The following is a 24299-nucleotide window of genomic DNA, read 5'->3' as shown; positions in this document are numbered from 1 at the left end:
AGTCTATAGATATCAGTAAGCTTTAATGTAATGGTGGTTGGATAAGTGGATGGTTGAGTCCCATGTAAAAGCCATATAGATGCAAAACATATCCATTTTAATATAAGAAGGGCCTTTTCACCATAATTCATGGAAAACCAAATTGCTGAAAAGTAATACAGCAGTCCAGGGAAGGCATATCTCCATTTAGGCACAAATCTCCATTTAAGTATGGACACTGGGGACCCTCGTGTTCTCTCTCTCTCTCTCTCTCTCTCTCTCTCTCTCTCTCTCTCTCTCTCACTCACACACACACACACACACACACACACACCAACACCAACACCAACACCAACACCAACACCAACACCAACACCAACACCCTAGTCTATGTCATAGGGATGGAAAAGCTGATCTGCCTGGTCCTGGCCTTCTATTTACAACACCCCCTTTTTTCTTTACCCTGCTTTTCCAATGGCCAGAGGACATGGTTTAATTGTAAAGTAACTCCCTGCTTTTTACTCATAATGAGCAGAATCTAAATTATACAAAATATTAAACAGTCCAGTGTTATGAAAACTACTTGAAGGTGTTCGGTTTTCAAAATGTATACGCACTGCAGAATTCAACTTCTGTCATTACATAATTTTCCTTTGCGCACATTTTTTTTAAATGTAGGGCAGACACAGCTGCTTTACAAGAGGTGAGCAGGACTGACAAGGCCTGGACAGACAACTTGATGGCACATAAAAACAACACACACAGCATGGTTTTCAAGTGTTCTCTGCTGGATTATAGGGCTGGTTAACAGGAAAAACTGAAAGTCAACATTAAAAAGTGGATCTGGAGTTTTACCTGCAGAGTCGTAATGCATTTGCAATTTGTAATACCACCTACCCTTTCTCTGGATTCACAACAATAGCTCTGGGTCTGTCCTGATCACCTTTTAGGACCACTCCCATCAGCCTCCCATCCAGGCGTGTCACATTGATTACATTTGTGGCCTCACAGGTCCAGTAAATGTAACGGCTATAGATGTCAATGCTCAGATCATACGGCTGTATGTCTAGGTTCTGATTTGGAACTGGACTCATCACAACTGTAAAACTCTGGGGGTGAAGAGAAAAGAAATAGATTGATTCAACAACCAGAAGTAGTTGGCTTACAGCTACACAAAGCAGAATTGATCTGCTGTGAAGCAATAGCTTTAATAAAATCACCTACTGCCAATTCTGCAACGGGTGAGTGAGAAGTACTTTTCATTTTTATATTTCTATTATATTTGTGTCCAAAAAGAAAGGCTTGCTGTGGGAACTGTGAGTTGTCCCACGCCCCCCATGGGAAATTATACATCTATCTGTGTTCCCACTTTTGGACACTATAGGAAATATGAATCTATAATGTTTATTTTATCATTATGTGTATTACTATGAGATATATGCTTACAATGCACTCTCCGGAGTGGCACAGTTTCCAAAGAGCCATAAAACTAAGGTATAGGTGCACTTGAAATCATATCCAAACTTTTCCCTCAAAATGGAGATGTTCTATCACATACTAATAAACAGCTGCTCTGGCAGACTTTTATTAGGAAGAATGATCATCAATAAAATATTTTTAAAAAATGAATACCAGTATACACAGGGCTCCAAATTCCTCCTATCCCCACCAGTCTCATTGCAAAACTTAGATACCTGACTGCCATCCTCCTGTGACTTCCTGATAACATTTTGCCGTGAGTCAATCCAGTATAGTTGCTTATCTAGAGGGTCATAGTCAATGGCACGGACATTCCTGAGGCTGTGAATTGGAAGGATAATATCTGGACTCTGCTGCTCATCTATCACCATGCGATTGATTGCATTCTTCTGACTGAAGAGCAAAAAACTTGTAGGGGCTTAAACAGAAATACAGACACAAAGGGGAAATGCAGATTATCTGTAGGCTAGGCTTCAGAATTAGAGAACAAAACTTGGCCAATGGCCAACACTGGCTCTCAAAGTTGGGCAAGACTGCACAACACAAGACATTCTGCAAATAAGCTATGTAGTGCAAATTGCTTGTGGAACAAGTCATGGTATACCTGAGAGATGATCAGGCTCTTTGTGAATCCCCCACCTGCCTGGTCTTCCTACAAATATCTCAAGGCAAAACCTATTTTGTCTCTTCTGCCTTCACTGATTGTGCTTTCTATTCTGGTTGACACAGCATTCCACCCTTTTCTGAATGTTTACTTTTCACAATCTCCCAAGTAACAAGAGTCAGCTGCTCCAAAGTACGCAAGGGGCACAATAAAACAAGAATCACTGTTTTATGACTTTAAAAAAATGTTTTGCAGTTGGAATGTAATGCATGCAAATACTTTCATTGCTGTTGCTATTGTTATTGGTATTTCAGAAGTGTGCAGTTTTGCAATTCTGACTATCTCAAATGTGAAACCTTGTCTAATCAAGTAAGCCATATAATCTGCATATATCTCTGTCAAAATAAATCCTATTTAAACCTTGCCAAAAATCCTATTTTCAAACAGTTGTCAGAAGTAATTGCTCCCATAAATGGGGTATAGACTACAGTGGTACCTCGGCTCATAAACGCTTCGGTTCATGGCAAAATTGGGTCGCAAACAAAAATTTCATAATTTTTTAAATGAAATTTAAACTCAGGTCACAAACTCTACATTGAGTGGCAACCATGATCACAGCCGACTCCCCGCACCCTGAGTGGGGAGATGGCCGCAATCGTGCTGGAGGAGGGAGGGAGATGGCTGAGATTGTGCCTGTCTTTCCTGCAGGAGTGCGCCCGTCTTTCCTGCAGGAGCACAACTGCGATCTTGGCCATTTCCCCCCACCCAGCACAATCCCGTCCATCTCTCCCCCCCCCCCCCCGCTCCCAGCGCGCCAGGATGACGGGTGCTTGCAGGGATGACAGGTGTGATTGTGGTTGCGCTGGTGGGGGGTATGGAGAAGAACGCGCTTGTGCTCAGGGCGGGGGGTGCGGAGATGGCCACAATCTTTGTTATTATTCTTTGCCACTTTGCTTCACATTTTTCTGATTAAAAAAATAGTTACAGAATGGATTAATCTTGTTTACATTGAACCTTATAGGGAAATTTAACTTGGCTTACGACCATTTTGGGTCATGACCAGAGTCCTGGAATGGATTAAGTTCGTGAACCAAGGTACCACTGTACTTTTCCACTTTCCCAAGTACATAAAGGCTTGGGAAAAGGTGGGAAAAGTAAAGGACAGAGAATGGTCAGGTCCAAACTTAAAACCTTAATGCAAAGAGGAGGATTCACTCACCCCATCCTTCACGAAGATCCTGCCTTGGTTTTATGAGTGAAAGCTGGCTAGTTAAAACATTACTGATGTTTTAATCTTGATTTTTATGTTATGTACCGATACCAATATATTTTCAACACTAGATTTTGATACAACTACATTTTAATGTATTTCTGGGGATATATATATTATATATAATATTATAGTATATTTATTATTTCATTTATTTTGTTTTTATTGAACACTGGTAGCCTATAATGATTTTGTTATCGATCCTTTGTAAATGTGTATCAATATGTTGTGTTTTGTACATTTTGTGTGTTTTATGGACTTTTTAATATGAGTTAAGCTGTCCAAAGAGCCTATAGCTAGTGGGGTGGCATATAAAGTGTGTGTGTGTGTGTGTGTGTGTGTGTGTGTGTGTGTGAGAGAGAGAGAGAGAGAGAGAGAGAGAGAGAGAGAGAGAGAGAGAGAGAGAGAGAGAGAGGTAGATCATTGCCAAATGAAAGCACAGAAATGTATTAAAAGTCTGGCATTATCTATGTCCATGAGTAATGCCTGAACTGCAAACCAAGAAGTTTTCACCTTGGCCAAGACACTATCTCTTACCCTTCATTTGCAATCTTTTATTGTAAGCTGTCCCAAGATGCTAGTGGTGGGCGGGTTAGAAAAGCTTTTTCAATAAATAAATACAGGAACAACAACACAACTCCACCTGCAGCACTATTATGAGAACTACTGAAAACATATATGGAGTTCTTTAAAGGCATTTGAATACAAACCTGTACTTTTATTAGCAACATTTGATTACTTCGGATATAAATTAACTAAGCTGTGTGCCAGGTAGTTTCTGTAGTCAATTTAATTAGCTTCTATACTTATATACAAATTCCTATATTCTACAGTTTTTTCAAGAATCTCAGCTTTTTTCCTATGGTTACAATAAAAATTTATTCTTTTAATTTATTCTTTTATACCTTTTAAAATTTTTAAAAAGTACTTCCTTGTTTACCTACCGTATTTTTCGCTCTGTAAGATGTACTGTTTCCCCCCTCAAAAGGGGAAATGTCTGTGTGTCTTATAGAGCGAATGTGTGTGTGCCCTACGCCTGGGACACTGCCGGCCGCCTGCACCATGTGGCACCACCTGGCCAGCACATGCTTGGTGCGCCCTGCTCTGCCCCCCCCCCCCCGACACAGGTGAGAGCTGTGCCGCTCAGGGGGAGGCGTGTGGACGCTGGCCGCACGGAGAGACAGACTGCTCACCCCACCGCCTGGGAAGTGCTCACCCCCACCGCCTGGGAAGACCTGCTGCTGCGCCACCCGGAAGACCACCGCCGGCACGCTGCCAGCCCCACGTGGCACCACCTGGCTGGCACGCGCTTGGCGGACCCTGCTCCACCCCCCTCTTCTGGCACAGGTGAGAGCTGTTAATCACAGGTCAGTGTGTGTTTTCAAATGGCAACCCGTCTTTTAATGAAGCCTATGGGGAAGTGATGGGGAATGTGCCCATGATTATCAGGACACTTTCCATGGATCAGTTATCTGTTAGTTGATCAGACATTTTTTTTAGGATCAGTGGATATTTGAACAGCATTACCTTCGTGTATGAAGTTTATTCTTCAAAAGCTACTTAGTCCGCTGTGTGTTTGATTTACCATATAATATCTCATTTTTTGTCAGAAGTTTTTTTCTATTATTTACTAGTAGGGCAGTGTGGACATTACTGGTTTTTTTAGATTTGTTATTGAATTGTCTGCAGCAGCTCTTGTATAACTGGTGTAGATTGTGGATTCCTTCAATAATTCCACTACTGACTAAGAAAGTGATGTCAGTGATTGTGAGCAACAGAGCTTCATAAATTCTGACTCTAGTGATGATGAGTTCTATGGGTTCATCGAAAACTAGAAGAGTACTCGAACTTTAAAGTCTCTCTTTTGTTAATGACAGTGATGATGGTTCTTAATGCCACTGTTGAGTGCTGTTCACTTTACAAGGTTGAAATATGGTATTACTGTATTCTGTTATAGTTTATTAAATAGTTTAGTAAACCATTTGATTCAGAATATTTTTTTTCTTGTTTTCCTCCTCTAAAAACTAGGTGCGTCTTATGGTCAGATGCATCTTACAGAGAGAAAAAGAAGGTAATTCTTTCCAGGTGAGAAGTATGAGGTTTCTGGTATTTTTCTTTCTTCAGTGTAACTGAATGTGAAGTCTTGCCACTTGATGCTCACATGTCAGTGACTTCAACTAAAGTTACAAGACCCGGAATGGGTAACAGGATCATGTTTTCTACTTAGACCTTTCCTTTATTGACATGGATTCTGTTTAACCTTTCCTTTACCGGCTTTAATTATGTTTAAAAGCGCAATCTTATGTATGTTTACACAGGAAAAAGTTCTATAGCATCCAGCATCATGCAGGCAACCTTTAATGCTGCTAATTAGGTTTTTTCAACGATTTCAAATTCTATTTAAAAATAGAGCCCTGACTAGAATTAATCTGCAATATGGGTATAATCACACTGGCTTGTGCTTCCTGTAAGGATTACTGAAAAGATATATACAATGTGTCAGAGCACTTCAGAAAACAGCAATACAAAAATTATGGAGTTTTGCACCTACTTTTTAAAACAAATATATGCACAACATATATCAATTTTTTTTGAATGAACCAGGTTACCCAGGAATATATCCCCTTTATCTGATAGCTGGAAATGGGCCAATATGTAACAAATGTCTGTTTCTCTGCATGTAAAACATTACTGTAATACTTGCATTCCAAGTCTGATATGCAAAAACATAACCATCACCTTTGCCCTCTGCAGCATCTAACTTATCAATTGTGTTTATAGCTTACCACTACATGTTCTGTTGTCAGAATTCAAAGAATAGTGAGCTGGACATCCACAGACAAAACCACTAACAGGTACTGCCAAGCAAAGGTGGGAACAATGCCCATTACTGGAAGCACACTCATTCCAGCCTGCTTGTCGAGATGAATGGAAGACTAGAATATCCATCACATAATCCAAGTGGTTTTGAATAATGGTTCTGTTCTGGCCACTGGTCTTGTTGGCACGTTCAATGCTACGCCGGCTCCAGTCTGTCCAATAGATATAATCCTGATACTGAGTCAGGCCAAATGGATGAGGCAAGTCATCTGCTATAACATCACGGTCAAGGCCTGTAGCAGCAGCAGTTGTTTTAAACAAATGAAGAGAAAGGGGAAATATACTGAGTACAAAGTACTTGACATGTCAAGATGCCTTCACCCCACTCCAAATCAAACTTCACGGAAGCAACAGTCTTAATCAAATGATCTACAGTTTTAAACACCCTGAACTTATTTCATTCCCCATGCATATAAGGGAATGTCTACAGCATGGGTCCTCAAACTATGGCCTGGGGGACGGATCTGGCCCACCATGCCCATTTATCCAGCCCGCCATGCCTATTTGAACCCGCCCCGCACGCGCCCACCACTGCCCACCTCGCCTCACAGCACGTGCCCGCCCCTGCCTCCCCTCCCCTTGCCACATGCCCATACCCCGGCCCCGTGCGCATGACCAGGCACCATCTTTCCAGCCTGCGCCCAGCACCAGCAGCTTTCAACTGGACCCCTGGTCAAAAAGTTTGAGGACCCCTGGTCTACAGTTTTGTTAAATGAAAATTTGCAGACATAATAGCTAAGTTTATAGTGCCTTACTGGGAGGAAAAAAACTCCCTACAAAACAGAATAACTGACAGTCGTACAGTGTGACTGTGTGTACACACACTACATACTATATACAAATTTGCTATCATATTTTTGTACAAAATTAAAGATCAAAAAGTGCAAACTTAAATAAGTAGAAAACATACTAATTTAGGTGGTAATCTTGTATTGTTCTGGCTCTACCAGAAGAATGGCAAGGAGGTTATTGGGGTTCAGCAGGTGGTATAGTAAACTTTCCCAGTGTTCAAAAGCCAAAATTGCTTTTGAAAGCATGCGAAGATTTCATAGCCTTCAGCTTGTTAAGAAAAGCACAGAGTTTGAAGGGCCAGAGATAATGCGAGAACAAAACCATTTAACTTACTGAAACAGCTTTGTTCCCAGGAAAATGGGGAGGGAATCAGGGTAAATCCTGACAGGCGAGAGAGTGAGTGCAAAGGTATAAAATTAATGGCAAGAGATTTTCTTAGCTTGAGGGAAGGAATTGATGCCTTGCCCCTCAAGGCACCTTTGGAGGCTCACAGGAGCAACCCTGAACTATTCAGAGGACCAATAGGCAAGAGGAATGTACACTTTCTTATCAAAGAATCATAGAATAATAGAGTCAAAAGGGGCCAAGAAGGCCATCAGATTCAATCCTCTGCAGTTGCAAGTCACCAATTTACACCATCCTTCTCAGATGACTGTCCAGTTTATTTTTGAATGTCTATACTGTGGGAGAGCCCACAACCTCCCTAGGTAATTGGTTCCACTGTTGTATTGCTCTGATGGTTATGAATCTTTTCCTGATTTCTAGCCTGAATCTGGTTTGTCACAACTTGAGCTGATTATTCGGTTTCCTACATTTTGGTATGAGCATGTAGAGGGCTTGTTCTTCCTCTCTGTACTTTTACTTGTTCATTGATAATCTACATTATCATCACTGTATTCCACAAACTTTATCATATTTGGCATAACCTGAGGCAGAACGCCTTGATTGGACCAGGCTCCCATGATCACAGCAAATCCTAAACCCACTTTCTTGGGAGTAAACCCCAGAGAACTCAAGAAACCTTATTTTTCAATAAATGTGATAGTATTGATAAATTGATGGTAATATTTCCCTAAACCATGGACAGCATATATTTTTCATTCCCTCACAGGACTTCTTCCATGGAATAGGGCTTAGAAACCATGCCCTGACTTTTGGTAGGATCAAAAGAAGCTCTATGGACTAAATGGGGGACCTCTGCTGGTTGGATTAGGCCTGCAGACAGAAGTTCTCCATCCCTGAACTAAACAATGCAACCACATAATAGTAGTAGTCAATGTCATAAAGAGAGCGAAAATAATGAGCATTAAAGGACACTTCATCAAGAAATGCAAGGTCACTAGATAGTGTCCTGAGAGAGAGGCTTCACCAAAGACCTCTGCAGGTGGGCAGGGTTTATTGGAGCAGGCAATCTTTTAACTGCACTAGTTCCTATCTAACATACTTGAAGAATCTAGCTTCTACATACAAACCAACTATAAAACTTACCTAGCATATTTGAAGATTCAATCAGGTTAGTGTCCAGATCTGTCCAGTACAATCTTCTTTTTGCATAATCAATTGTCAGCCCATTAGCCCGTCCCACATTTGGCACCAATGTACTACGTTCACTACCATCCATGGCAGCTCTATCAATTTTGGGTTTTCCGCCCCATTCTGTCCAGTACATGAACCTACAGATATAGGTCAAATATTTCATATTTCTCTCATACAACAAAAGCAGGGAAATATATTTGAACTATAAAATGTTCACATTTACTATCGACTTTTACTTCATCTATCATTTAATACATACCTGTGCTCAGTAACACTAAAAGTTTAAGTATGAAATATGGCAATTTGGAAGCCTGCAAACACTTAATATACCATGGCTGCATTCCTAGCTATACAGAACATACTTTCAGAAACAATACTAGCACAGAATAAACTATGTTTGCATGGGTCAAGATTTCAAATTGAGTCATTTTATTTGAGTACATTTCATTTCTCTACTGCCCCACAGCCAAAGCTCTCTGAGAGTTATTGCATGTTACCAAACATATCCATGTGTGGTAAATTTCTGTCTACTCTCTTAAATAACATTTTGCTATACAGCCAAATGAACCTAACTCTTGGAACTGACTCCCAGAGATTTCAAGTATCTTGCAATGCAGTCCTAAGAGGGCCTAGAAAAAGCAAAGCAATTCACAATAGCCAGGGCAGGCCTAGCATTTTGCAGGACTTTCCATCTTAATAGATAAATTTACTTTAATATTCTGCCTTGAAAACAATAAGGGGAAATTATCAGTGAACCTGGTTATTAGGGAATTTGAATCAGAAAAAATCCCACAGATAAGAATACCAGACAGTTTAAAAGAGTTCATTGACAACTGCGCCACCACCCTAAAGAAGAAGCAACAATTGGGCAAGACCATTTGGGCCTGGCTAAGCCAAGCCAGGCTTGCAAACAACAACATGCATTTGGGCAAGGAAATAGTGGCCAAGAACAAAAACCAGTTCTAACGATTTTCCTGGTAAACAGATTAAGGAGCTGAACCTACCATGAATGGGACAAACCGTACTAGAGTAGGAAGAACTGAATAGCTAAGTCTCACTACCCTTTCTGGTGCCAATAGTTTCACCAAAAAAGCATTAAGGTGGTCGTATTTTGCTGTCTAGAGAGATTCTTCCACCCAATTGATTCTCTAAGCCCTTGAGGTAGGTTTTATGTCTGTATTTGCCAGCTGGATGTAACAAGAAGAGGTTAGTCAAAATTTGAAACTGGCAGGACAGGTTCCAAAACAGGTCCAGAGAAGATGTGATTAAATACAGGATCAGAGTTGAGGACAGAATACAACAGGGTGTGTACATTATTACCTAATGTGTTGCCCAAGTAGACCCCAATGCTTCTGCAATTGCAAAACCAAAAAGAGCAGAAACGCTTGTATATGGAAGGTGTTGTGAGAGTGTACAAAAGGAGCTCCACCAGCCAGTCTTCTTGCAGAAATAAGTGGTTTTGTTCATTTCAGTGTTTTCTCTGGGATGTGCTACCCTCCTGCACATTAACTGCTTGCTCTATAGTACTGGTGGAACCTACAACTTCCAAAAGGAAATCAGCAGGGCAGAAATGGTCTGCCTTGTTCCACTCTGCCCAGTAAGGCCTGATGTAAACAGCATGTTTTTAAATGCCCTTGGGATGGGTTTGAGGGGTGGAAGCAAGCTAGAAAAACTGTGATTAAGGAGGGATTCCGCAAGAGCACCTCCAAAAGCAAACAGCCTAGCAATTGTGGATATATGGCTCTGCTCTATTGCTTCAGGGTTTTATGTTTTCTACTGACAGGATTTTCTGCAGATGAAACTGGACTGCTGGGGGAGAGGGGGCAGAGTTTTCAACCTGCTGGTAGAGCTCCTCTCTGCCAGTGGCCTTATCCTTCCCACTCTCCTGCTGGCAGATCTAAGGTTAGGATTTCTTTACTGGATAGTTATTGTACTCATGCTTTTTATTCTTATTCTCCAGTATATTGATTTATTAAGTTGCACAAGGTAAGAACAATGCAAACTGGAACTAACAACAATGATTTCTGAGAAGACAGATAACACAGCACTTCAGGATGCAAAATTACTTTTGACAGGCCTAGAAAAATGAAAAAAAAAAAAAAGCAACTCTCTGCTCTAGAAATGCTTGCATTAAAATATTGTAGTATTCTTAACCACTTCAACACATTTCAAGGAAGTGGTAAATGGTTCCTTGAGGGATGGGCCAAATATGGATTTCTTGAAAAGAGATGGTGGTTTGGCCTCTTTTGATAAAGCTGAGACTAGAATCAGAAGATATAAATAATTGTACACCAGTGGCTAACCTTCCATTTTGAGGCAAGGTGATTAAGGGGGTGGTCTCTGGCCAACTTCAGAAACTTTTGAATTATACTGATGATGTGCACTATTCACTTGGATGTTAGGCAAGACTGTGTTTGCCTTGCAAGATTATCTTTGTTGGTTCTTTTTGATCTCTTTGGTGGCCTCCTTTCTAGGCAGGCTGTCTGCGCTGGTAGTTGGAGGCATTGTTTTATATTGATTGTGTACCTAATTGGATGGTTAATTCCAGAAAGCAATTCTGGGAGACTATAGCTCTTGTCTTATGAAGACTCTACTTTGGCATCTTTCAGGCCTCTATTTTGTCTGCCATGCCTCATAATATCTAACCTTTTAACATTAATCACTGGTCACTGATATGCATTTACAATTGAAGTCTGCCTCTTCTTTTCAGCAAATGCAGGTGAAGTAATGACTATTCTGAACCAGTGGTTGGATTTGGCCATAGGCTAAACAAGGAGCATTCAGACAAGATAGAAGTTCTTTTAGTAGGTGACATAAAAATAAAACTTGATCAGGCAATACAAAGTTTTGTATTGCAGTGTTCGCTTTTGATTTAGTAATAAAACTTTATGTCACAAGCCATTGTGGAAATATGCAGCACAAGAAATTTATTTTTTCCAACTGATAGCACTTGGACTTAGTAAATGGATCCCACAATAGAAAATTAAGAGCAAAGTCCACCAGGAAACTGTCCTGTGAAAGTGTTACAAAAACAAGAGTCATGCAAGATTCACCTCTGAATCTAAACTGGAGCAAAGAATGTATGCACAAAATTATTATTTCAGAAAAACAGATTCATCTGTACATAGGTATAGTCCCTGTTAACTACCAGAAAAATGCTGAGATTGATGGCTCTTGTATGTGGCTATTCATTTTCTTTTTAATAATTTGGTCTGGAAAATATGTTTTTAAATTACACAATGAATTGAAGCTTTGCAATCTAGCAGCTTACTTGCTGCTATGTAATTTGTAGTTTTGTTGTTAAATTTGCTGTGCTGCTATGGCATGGGAATGGAAGCAACTCAAACCTTGCTTAATGGACAGGCACTGGTACAACAGGATATGACCACATGTATCAATCTATAACAGTATGTATGGGCCACCTTTCAAGATAATCCTTACAAAACATCTCAAAACAATACATAAAATGCAGAATGCAATAAAAAGTCAGGTTACTTACCTGTAACTGTCGTTCTTTGAGTGGTGAACTGTGCAGGCACACATATATAGCACACATCTGTTGCCGGCCAGAATACCCAAGCTGCAACGGTTTTTGGCGGGGACTCCGCACCCCTCACCCCTGGTGCTATATAAGGCGGAGTACCCACCATTTTCCTCAGTCCCTGGAGACCGGTACATCACCCCCTAGCGGAGCATGCCATTCATCAGAGAAGTCGATAACAGAGACTACCATCCCATCCCTTGCCACTGAGTGGGGTTGGAGGGCGGGTTGTGAGACTGCACAGATGACCACTTGAAGAACGACAGTTACAGGTAACCTGACTTTCTTCTTCGTGGTCTCTGTGCATCACACATAATGAGTGATTAGCAAGCTTCACTCACTGGAGGTGGGTCGGTGTCGTCAGTGAAGAATGGATGATAGGACAGCCCATCCAAAGGAACAATCCTACCTGACCCTTGACATCTAGCCTGTAGTGCTTGGTGAAGGTACAGGGAGTTGTCCATGTGGTTGCTTTACAGATGTCCAGCAGTGGAACGCCTGACGAGAAGGCTGAGGAGGCTGCCATGGCCCTGGTGGAGTGACCCTTGGGTGGAACGCGATCTATCTTGGCCAGTTGGTAAGCTAGTTCAACAGTCTGTACTATCTATTTCAATAGTCTTTGTGCAGAGAGAGGTGCACCCTTATCGGGTTCGGAGTATTTGACGAACAGGTGCTTGGTTTTCCTGAAGCTTTCCGTACGTGACTGGTAGCAAGCTAGATCGGCGCACATCAAGGGAACAAAGAGATCTCTCTATTGGGGTGAATGAGGACGGGAAGAATGCTGGAAGCACGATGTCCTGGTTAACGTGGAATAGTGTGGCCACCTTGGGGAGGAACGCTGGATCAGTACGTAGAACCACTTTTTCCTTGTGGAAATTAAGGTATGGTGGGTCCACACGTAGGGCAGAAAGTTCACCTGCCCTTCTCTCTGAGTTTATAGCAACCAAAAAGGCTACTTTCCAAGATAGCAGTCTTAACTCCATCATTGCGAAGGTTTCAAAGGAGCTTTGGTGAGCGCATGGAGAACTACAGATAGACTCCACGTTGGTACTGATGGACGGATCAGAGGATGGAGATTTTGTAGTCCCTTCAGGAAACGTCAGATGAGTGTGTGGGAAAACACAGATGAGCCCAAGACAGGGCCATGGAAATGCAATATAGCTGCAATATAGACCTTGATAGAAGTGGGTTTAAGTCCAGACTGATACAACGAAAGCAAGTAGGACAGGATATTATCGATGGAAGCTGATTCAGGAGAAAAACGGTTAGCTCCCACAAAAGTGGTGAAACGCTTCCATTTCACCTCATACGATCGACGAGTGGATGGACGAAGAGCGGACTGTAGGATAAAATTGATTTCCTGTCACGATGATGTAGCTTCTGAGGATAGTCGGGTGAGATCTCTCGGTACCGACTGGCATTCTGGCATCAGGACCGAGGAATTTTGTTGAAGCCTGCAGGGATCAACAGAGTTAACTAGCACAGGAGCCACGCGGTGAACTTGAGAGTGCTGAGGCCGGGGTGAAGAATCATTCCCCTCCCCTGCGTAATCAGGTGAAAGATTTGTGGCAGACGGAAGAACGTGCGTCTTGCTAGTCTGGGCGCGGTCGAGAACCAGGTTTAGCGTGGCCACCATGGTGTAATGAGAATTAGCTGTGCTCAGTTCCGGGCAGCCTTCTCCAGAGTACGGGTGATCAACGGGATTGGTGGAAAGGCGTATAGGAATGAATCCGACCAACTCACCAGTAAGTCGTCCCCTAGTGAGTTCGGACCCGTTCCTGCCCTGGAGCAGTAGGTCACATACTTCTAGTTCGACGCTGTTGTGAACAGGTCCAGAGTCAGTGTACCCCACCAGGTAAACAAGTCTCTGCAAACTTGATTGTCCAATTCCCACTCGTGGGTTGACGACATTTTCCTGCTCAAGGTGTCTGCCTCTTGGTTGTGTATTCCCGCCAGATGGATTGCCATTAGCAAAATTCCTCTGGGGATACACCAGTCCCAAATCTGTATGGACAGCTGAGCCAACGGTACTGATTTCGTACCACCCTGCTTGTTCAGGTAAAACACGGTAACCATGTTGTCAGGTGCTACCTGTACCGAACGGTTCCATAACGTGGGTTCAAAAGATCGCAGTGCTTTGAAGACTGCCAGCAGCTCAAGAAAGTTGATGTGAATGAGCCTCTCGTGTGCTTGCCAGGTGCCCTGTGTTCGTAGGTTGGAACAATGTGCTCCCCATCCCGTGAGAGATGCATCAGTATGGAGCGAGATGGAGGGCTGTCACTGGTGAAATGGAATGCCGACTGTGAGATTGTCCGGGTTCATCCACCAAGTCAGCATTTGACAAACTGAAGCGGGAGGAAGAAGTCGCCGTCTTGGGGAATCGCGGAGGGGCTGGAAAACTGCTTTGAACCACAACTGGAGTGGCCACATTCATAGTCTGGCATTCGGAACTCTACAACAGTTGATGCCATATAGCCCAACAGGTTTTGTATGAGCAGTGCCTTGATTCACCCGCTTCTCTAGACCCGATGGGCTACACAACAGAGGTTGTCCATACAGGTGCGTGGCAAAAATGCCAGTGCTCGAACCGAATTGAGTTGTGCTCCTATGAACTCGAAGACCTGTGAAGGAGTGAGACAGGATTTTTCAGTATTAATAAGGAGACCCAAGTCCTCTAGAAGAGGGCATGTAATGCCAACATCTGTAATTAGTCAGTCCCAAGAGAAGGAGACAATAAGCCAATCGTCCAAATATGGGTAAATTGAATACCTCGCTGGCGAAGGTGGGCACATATCGGAGCCATACACTTTGTAAATACCCTGGGGGCTATGGCAAGTCCAAAAGGGAGCACATTATATTCGAAAATGTCAGAAACAACTGTAAACTGGAGGAACCTCCTGTAAAACGGGTGGTTGCCGATATGGAAGTAGGCATCCTTCAGGTCAATGGACGCGAACCAATCTCTCTCTAGCAGGGGAAGGACATTTTGTAAGGTAGTCATACGGAATTTCTTCGTCATAATAAAGGCACTGACGCTCCTTAAATTGAGTATGGGGCGTGAGCCACCATCTCTCTTCGGTACCGTGAAATATCTTGAGTAGAAACCGCAAGGTCCGTCGGAATGGGAGACTTGGCAGATCGCTCCTTTCTGGAGTAACTGAGATACTTCTGCTCTAAGAATTTCCGATGGGGCAGTGTAGAACATCGGACCCAAAGGAGGAATGATATTGAACTCGATTCTGTATCCAGATTCAACCACAGAAAGGATCCATTTATCAGACGTGATGGTCTCCCAAAGAGGGAGTCAGTTTTGCATCCAGCCCCCATAGGGAGGAGGGAGGGGTATAGGAGAAAGAGGATCGGTTCACGGTGCCCGTCAACGTTGCCCTTTATAAGTGGGTTGGCGGCGGCAGCCCTGCAGATATTGGGCCGCCGGTTGCATATGGTTCCGCTGTTGTCGTTGCGGGAATTGTTGTTGACGTGGCTGGTACCGATAGTAAGGTTGGTATCTAGGGTATCGAGATTGCTGCCACTTACGATGGTTTGAGCCCAGGATCTCCATCTTCCTGGCGGTAGCTCAAGCATTATAGATATGCTCGAGCCTGTGGTCCGTCCGATTGTGGAAGAGGCCCGATCCATTGAATGGCATCCCCTTGATCCTTTTCTTGGTCTCTTCTGGGAAGTTACACGAGCGTAGCCAGGCATGTCTTCTGAGAGCAACTGAGCCAACCAGAGTGCAGGAATCGCAGTCGACATGATGGCGGGCTGTGGTGAGCTGCTGGATCGCCGGCTGCACCGCATCTCGAATGAAAACTCGAGCAAGGTCACGTTGTTGCTCTGGAATGGATGAGGTAATCTCATCCAGCTGCTGCATCAGAAAGCATTGATACCTTGCCATCGTCACCTCGTAATTAGAAATTCTCAAGCCCAGACCCATCGCCGCATAAATTCGCCTCGCGATAAGGTCGATCTTTCTTCCTTCCTTGTCCCTAGGGGCCGAGTGCTCCCTATTGTCTCACCCCGGGATGATTCGACCACGATGGAGTTGGGCTTTGGGTGTCTTAAGAGGAAGCAAATGTCTTGCTCTCTGACTTAATACATGGACTCGTATCTCGGCAATGTCGATTGCGGTTGATCGGGAGAGGTCCATGTATCCTCCATAGCCACCCGCAGGGTTGTAATCAGTGGGATGGTGATTCTCGACGACTGTTCCTTCCGGACAATATCGTAGAAATTGTCCTTATTAACATTGGGCTGATGCTCAACCTCGATCTCCAAGGCCCTTGTCAGTCGACCCATAAGCTCACCAAAGGTAGCATAGGACTCTTCGGGCGACCCAGGTCCCTGGGTGGAAATGACTGCTGCAGGAGATGTAGAACAGTCATCCGAGTCCTCGCAGTCTGAGTCATATGGGTAAGGTGGGCCTGAGGATGAATGTGCCGGAGGAGGAGAATGGTGAGAGGTCATCAGCGCTGAAGTAGACGGGGCCTCTGCCCTTAATTGACGAGACCGACGGCCGTCATCCCTTGGCATGTAGTAGCCGTATAGGGGTGGTCCCCAGTACTGAGGCTGCGGTGCCTCCGGTCCTTTGTACAGCATCAGTACCCATGACCTGACGGATTGTCCCAGTGAGCGACGCTGCTGGCCGGGTTCAACCGCCGTAGTCCTCCTGGAAGCCTCCAGGGAGGATGGCATCAGGGTCAGCGAACAGGCCAGCTGATGGCACGGCAAGGACCTTGGGAGAGAGTCACATATCTCTCTGTCCGACATCGACCCATGAATGATCGGTTCGGGTGGATGTAACATAACCGGGTCCACAAGCTCAACTCTCTGTGGGGATCCCAGCGGCGTGACCTGCATCATCTCCCTCGGTGTCAGTGCCGAGGCTGTCAGGACCAATGGTGCCATCTGGACCAACAAGGCGGTTGAATATGAGTCTCTTCGTGGTTTCGGGGTGGGTCTACGTTTCTTAGTAGCCTTGTCCGACTTATCCTTTTTGGCCTTCTTCAGGACCAACAGATCCCTGTGGTCGGAATGCTTCCACTTCTCCTTCTGTTTGAGTAAGGAGTGGAAGGAACAAGAGGTCTCCACGGAAGCAACTCCCCCGGATGGTCGACGGGAGGTTACCATGGAAGGCGCAGCCGACATAGGCTGAGCGGCAAGCTTGTCAGAGGCTAGTAAGGCCTGATCCCAAAGGATCTTTCTCAGTCTGTTCTCTCGATTCTTCCTAGCCTGTTTGGTAAAGGCCAGGCACTGCCTACACTTGTCGGTGCAATGCCTTTCTCCTAGACAAAGGAGGCAGAGCTCGTGTTGGTCCACTGGGGACATTTAAGCCCCACATTTCGAACACGTTTGAAACGCTGCACGCTGAGCCATCGAGATGAGAAGGAAAACAATGAAGGTAAGAGGAAAAAGAGGAAAAATACTAACTATAATATATATATATAACAGTAAAGAAGAAATAAGTAACTGGGAAAACAAGGGAAAAGAATTTGGATTCAACGGGTAAAAACGATTCTAGAACAAACAAGTACAAGAAGACAAGGTAATGGCTCGAGCCAATGCGATCGGCGGTCGAAAGAAGACTGAGGAAAATGGCAGGCACTCTGCCTTATATAGCACCAGTGGGGAGGGGTGTGGAGTTCCCGCCAAAAACCGTTGCAGCTTGGGTATTCTGGCTGGCAACAGGCACTGCGCAGGCAACGTACCCATTATGTGTGATGCATAGAGACCACGAAGAAGAACCAAATGTAACAGAACCAGACAACAGCACCAAAATTATTAATAAAACAATGGTCAGTTAATAATAATGGTATACTTAATCTTTTAGTTAGAGTACCAATCAGGCCTGAGATGCGAAGGATGGAATCCAAAACTCCTAAGGTCTCAATTCAGCCCTGTGGGTTCTTTAGACTGCTATGCCCTTTTCCCCTTACCCAGGGGTCAGCAACCCGTGGCTCCGGAGTCGCACGTGGCTCTTGAACCCCTCTGCTATGGCTCCGTCACTCAAAACACCACCGGCACAGCCGCTGATATGCTCGAAGCTCCACTCAGGAACACAGTGCTAGTTGTAAATCAGCTAGTTAACTAAATCGCTACATTCCTTTGCTAAACAAGCTTCTTGCAGGCTCTCATGTTACAGGAAATGCTGCTGAAAAGATTCTCTTTGTCCCAGTGTAATCGCCTTCATCTGAATGTTAAAAGCTGTGCTTGGGACTTGTCACAATTCACATCACTTGACAGTTTATCTGCTGTTTAACATCTACATGAAACCGCTGGGAGATGTCATCAGGAGGTGTGGGCTACGGAATCATCAGTACGCTGATGATACCCAGCTCTACCTCTCATTTTCCACCAATCCAGGTGAAGCAGTGGCTGTGCTGAACCAGTGCCTGGCCGAGGTAATGGGCTGGATGAGGGCCAATAAACTGAAGCTCAATCCAGACAAGACGGAGGTCCTGTTGGTTGGCGGATTGGGCTTCGGTGAGGGTGAATTGAACCTAGTCCTGAATGGGGTTGCACTCCCTCTTAGGGACAAGATCTGCAGCTTGGGAGTGCTCCTCGACCAAGAGCTTTCACTGGAAGCTCAGGTGACAGCGGTGGCGAGGAGCGCGTTCTTTCAGCTTTGGCTGATCCATCAGCTGTGCCCCTAGCTGGAGTACAACTGCCTGGCGACAGTGACACATGCGTTGGTGACTTCCCGCCTTGACTTCTGTAACGCGCTCTACGTGGGGCTACCCTTGAGGACGGTCCGGATACTTCAATTGGTTCAAAATAGAGCTTCCAGGCTGCTGACGGGGACTGGGCATTATGTTCACATGACTCCAGTCCCCTGTCAGCTTCATTGGCTTCCCATTGAAGTCCAGGCCCAATTCAAGGTGTTGGTGATGACCTATAAAGCCCTAAACGGCTTGGGTCCTGGTTACCTGAAGGAGTGCTTACGTCCATATATGCCCGCCCGCCCCTTGAGATCAGCGGGAGAGGCCCTTCTCCGGGAACCTTCCCTGAAGGACATTAGGAGAGTAAGTACTCGGAGGAGGGCTTTCTCTGCGGTGGCACCCAATCTATGGAATGCACTCCCCAGAGAGGTCCGCCTGGCGCCCTCGTTATTTGTTTTTTGGTGCCAGGGGAAGACCTTTTTATTCAAATGTCATTTTAATTGTTAATGATATTTATTTATTTTATTTGTGGGCCAGGGCGACTTGTTTTATACTGTTAACTTGTTTTATATTGTTAATTTATAGTATTTTAATTGATTTATTTGTAAGCCACCCCGAGGCTTCGGCGAATGGGACGGCATAGAAATTTTCTAAATAAATAAATAAATAATCAGTCACTAAACCCACCTATTTCTGCAACAGGCGATTTACTGAGCTTTCCCCCCCCTCCAACCATGGATAAATCCAAAGAAAAGAAAAGTTTAATGGTACGTGGGTAGATTCATTTGCTTTTACTGCTGACAAACTTATGGAGTTTGCTGTTTAATGCATGCAGCCCTTTAGCACTGACTTTGACTCTGCAGGAAGCTGTTCTCCTATTCAAAATATATGAAAGGAATCCTACTAGTTTATAATGTAAGATTAAAAATAACAGTTTTTAAGTGACTGAACAAGAGCTGCAGCTAAATCATAATGAAGATATAGATCTACTTCTTTGTTTTAAGAAGATTCTTATAAAAATTCCAGCAACATTATTACATTGGGAGAGGGGTGTTTGTTCAATATTTCACCACGTGATAAAAGGATGAGGGCACACAGAAGCAGACAGCATTTTTGGTTTGCTGCAGGTGGCATGTTTGGTTTGCCGCTAGTGGGTAATATAAGTTCGGCTTTTTATTTCATAAATACGATGAGGACTCAGATAGACATTGAGTATTTTATTTGAAAGTAACTTTCAACCCACCGTCTTTTTTTCGGAGTTCAAAATGTTTTTGTTGCATGCAGAAATAAAAATTTGTTTTCTCTGTAGCAGTTCATTGATTTCATAAATGCAACACACTATAGTTTTTTTATACATAGCATAAAGGTAAAAAAACTATATATGCAGTGTTATCTTCATTTCAAGATGTCAAAATGGTTTTGCGGCTCCTGGTGTTTTCTTTTCTGTGGGAAATGGGTCCAAATGGCTCTTTGAGTGTTAAAGGTTGCTTACCCCTACCCCTACCACTAAACATATGAGTATCCATGCTTTTCTATGTCCTCCCTCCCACCAATATTCTAAAATTTTAAAATGCCTCTTCTAAGGCTTACTTATTCACAGCAAGTATCCAACATGCTTCCATTTTTAAAATTTCTTCTTGCCTAATTTTGCCTTCAGCCCTGCCCACCAGTGGGATGCTGCTCCCAAGAACTTTGCCAAAACAAAATTAGGCCCTTGGGCTGAAAGAGATTCAACACCCTTGCTTTAATAAACCCCTTAAATCCCTCCCTTCTTGGGTTTCATTATCACTCAGTTTATCATCTAATCTGCTTTCTTGCAATTATTCATTGGGTCTGAATGCTTTTGGGGATGAGCATATTCTGTTCTTTGAGGCTTATCAGGGTTTCCTCAATGAGGGAACAAGTAAGTAAGCTTTTCTCAAAGAGAACTTGCCTTTTGTTTGTGGCAAAAGCTTTTTGTTCCTTGGTGCACTGCAAGAAAGGATGCACTCTTAACTGATATAATTAAAAAAAGGATAAGTTGCCTGACCAACAATATATAGGAATTAAGAATTTGCTGGAAAGTTTGGGAATCCCTGGCTATACCAACAACCTAGCAGAACAGCCAGTGTTTGTTCTTCAAACCTTAATAAACTAAATTCAGCATTTGTTTTAATTGCTCAACACACCAAAGAAAGCAAACAGCTCACCCTTCAGCTGGATCCAATGCCAATGCCCGAGGACTGTCCAAATCTTTCCACACTAGAACTTGGCGATGCTGCCCATCTAACCTTGACACTTCAATGCGATTTGTTCCTGTATCAGCCCAATACAGGTTCTTCCCTAGCCAATCAACAGCCATGCCTTCTGGATAATCCAGGCCAAACTCAACCACATGTTCCAGGGCACTGCCATTCATGAATGCTCTGCTGATGGTCTTGTGGCCAAGGGAAGAGGAAAACAGTACATGTGAATATTCAGAAACTAGTATGATCTATTAGCACATTTAGCAAAACATCTCAAGTGGATTAATGCAACATTCCCTTTGATCAAGTTGCTTGCTCCCTGCATTGATCTATAAAACTAATACTGATCATTATATATATTTTATACATGGGATCTCACCCCAGCTTCATCTCAGAAGCATAATTACCTGCCAATTTAAAAGTAAGTTTTTTAAGCCAGTTTCAGAAAAAATGGGCATGTATCCCCTTTGTACTTGCAGGACAGTCCAACTTATCACCTTGAGGTCAACTGCTTTCTCTTTTGTCTAGTCAGTCAGGGCTCAGGCAGTAATGCCAATTGAGTAATATAAATGTTTCTGGGATTTTCCACACATGCAAAAAGTTTTTGTTCTTGTGTGCCATCAAGATATTTCCACGTATAGAGATCCCATGAATGAATGTCCTCAAATACACCCTGTCTTTGACAGCTGTGCTCAACCTTTGTAAACTTAGGGCTGTGACTTCCTTTACGGAATCAAGCCATTTTTTTCCTTCTGCCTTTGACCTTCCCTAGCATTATTGCCTTCCCCAGGGAATCTTGCCTTCTCTTGATTTTCCCAAAGTTTGACTGCTCCCGTTTTGTCACTTTTGCTCCCAGAGAAAGTTCTGACTTGATTTGATCAAGGACCCACTTGTTCATTTTTCTGTTGGTCTGGGTTATTCAACAAAGCTTTCTTCCAGCACCATGTTTTGAACACATCAATTTTCTTCCTGATAGATCAGGAATACAGTAGTGTGGATTATCTTGGCCTTGGTCTCCAGTGAAACATCTTACACTTGATTATCTTTTCTGATTCCTTCACTGCTGCTCTCCCAAGTCTCAGTCTTGTAATCCCTTGGCTGTAGTCTGTGCTGTGTTGATTGAGTCAAGATAAGAGATTCAACAACAACAACTGATTCTGAAGGCAGCAAGTATGCAGATTCTCCATCTTCAACTTCCAATTAGCCACCTGGTGATGTACATCTGGTCTACAAGCAACTGCCTGATGTATTTGCAATATACTGTTGTTAATTATAGGGTGGAATATATCAGGCAGTTCTGGTGTAGATGTAATCCCTTCCTTGGCAGAAGGGAGCTACAAAGGTATATGGGGCTGCCACACTCTGAGGGGAGTAGAGTAGCAGATGGATAGAGTCCTTCAGCACTGAACCAATCCCCTTTCCCTAAAAGAACCAACTTGGGCTGATTCTGAAACTGTCCAACCTGATAAAACTCCCTTCAACATCAATACAATAAAATCTCTGTACTGTATTTTAGGCCATGACTCTAATCACTCTATGATTACATTACCTTTAAAGAGATGTCTGTCCAATATATGCGATTGTCACTGACATCAAAATCCAGAGCAGAAGCTTCTTTAACTCCTGTTAGTGGAATGGCAACATTATTGTTGTTAGTTTCCAGAGAGATTCGCCTGATATCTGCTCTGCGGGAAAACAGCAGGAAAGCTTCTGGAACTATGCAAGTTTTCATGTCACTTATCAGTTCCAACCCAATGGGACAGGCACAACGCAAACCCTGAGGCCTGTACAGGCAAAGGTGACTGCAACCCCCATTGGACTCTGCACAGGGATTTGTACCTGAGGAAACATAAACAACATTAATTAAAATATTTCTCTGTTGTGAAGTGGCATCAACACAATTTTGGCCTCAAGAATTATTAGCTCTTCCTTCAATGCTTCCCAGAATTGCTACACTGAAGAGAACAGACATGATCTGCAAAGTCACATTAAACCTATATATCAGGACAAATAAATATATGGATATTTGGGGTGTCTTTGTTGAATTATAGCCATTTTTTTAACAATAGCATATATACTAACATGTATGTATGTATCCAGTGCTGTGGATTTTTTTCTTTTTCAAATTATTATTCAAATACTACATTCTTTTTCTTTCCTTTCTGCTTCCTTTCTTATGGTGTGGTTTGGTCATTTTTGTATTGCACAATTTTTAAAAAATTAAATGTATGTTCCTGGACTGGACAGCTTCAGATTGCAGGTGAAAATTGATTCCTAAGCACTTCTTTATATGATAACTGCAATGTTCCATTATGATTATGGTATAATACATTTTATAAAACTAGAGACAGCCACTGATGTGGTACTCAGTGGCTGAGTACTTAAAATTACTTATTTTTTCTTAAATAGTAGGAGTACTAAGATGACCCTTATACATATTTAAGATGTACTGAAATTAAATAAAAATAAATAAATCCAACTGAAATCCAATTATCAATTATATAGTGAGTTAGGAATATGCAAAAGTGTATCTCTTTTGTTTTGTCCCAACATTGTCCTGATACTTTACACATCTAACTCAATTTAAATATCACTGCTACTTTCACAAGAGAAAATGAATATACAAAAACTCCTTATATTCAGGCAGTTTACAAGCACTGGTAACAAAAGAAATAAAGTGGAGCCTTTGACACTATCAAGTTAGCTAAGTGCATTGGTGTGGGGAATAATTTTCCACTCAACCCTACTTACAAAATTTTGCACACCACTCCATACTTAGTAGTGCTACATAAAGCAAACAATAACTAAATACAGTCGTTCTATTTAGGCCTGAAAGATGTGCAAATAAGTTATTCTCTGTAGGTGGTTCATCTGACTTGCTGGGAAGAGTACTCATTCATTCTGGATAGGGTCATTATTTCCTTCTCAATAACTGAAGTCACACCTTGGGTCTCTAAAAACTGTCCCTGTCTTAGATGTGCCTAGGTAAAGATCTGTGTCAGGAAATGTCTTTCACTACAGATAAAAATGGTTCATCACCAGTATTTGGTCGAGTTTTCTTTTCTAATGATTAATAATCTGATAAAATCAGTGTTATGATTTTTTCTATGAAAAAATTGCTATTCATAATTATTTTATGTTACCTTTGTTCTCTTTCATTTGTTATTATTTCATAGAGAATACACACATATATTGCAGGTAAATATCCACTTAAAATATTCAAGACATGAACTAGAAACATGGCTCAATTTGATCAGCAACATGTACAATCAATGCCCACCACTTAAACAATACTTAATTCTGGCTGAACTGAGAAAGGCAGGTTACTCACCTG

The 24299-nt window shown here is 42.8% G+C and overlaps 1 protein-coding gene across 8 annotated transcripts in view; it reads right to left on the bottom strand.

Moving 5' to 3' along the window:
• The window catches only part of LRP6 (LDL receptor related protein 6), a 274404-nt gene that overhangs the window by 49603 nt on the left and 200502 nt on the right, over positions 1 to 24299 (bottom strand). For all 8 annotated transcript variants that reach the window (XM_044418370.1, XM_044418371.1, XM_044418372.1 and 5 more), the window contains 6 exons: positions 22515 to 22804; positions 20930 to 21156; positions 8493 to 8677; positions 6119 to 6445; positions 1674 to 1876; positions 877 to 1088 (listed from right to left, as the gene is read on the bottom strand). In XM_044418370.1, coding sequence (XP_044274305.1) covers positions 877 to 1088; positions 1674 to 1876; positions 6119 to 6445; positions 8493 to 8677; positions 20930 to 21156; positions 22515 to 22804 — 1444 coding nt within the window. The remainder of the gene's footprint in view (positions 1 to 876; positions 1089 to 1673; positions 1877 to 6118; positions 6446 to 8492; positions 8678 to 20929; positions 21157 to 22514; positions 22805 to 24299) is intronic.

Source organism: Varanus komodoensis, unplaced genomic scaffold, assembly GCF_004798865.1.
Source record: "Varanus komodoensis strain SLA01 unplaced genomic scaffold, ASM479886v1 scaffold9, whole genome shotgun sequence".
NCBI classification, from domain to species: domain Eukaryota; kingdom Metazoa; phylum Chordata; class Lepidosauria; order Squamata; family Varanidae; genus Varanus; species Varanus komodoensis.
Note: the sequence above shows the minus strand (reverse complement) of the source record. Positions and strands in the feature narration are given on the sequence as shown.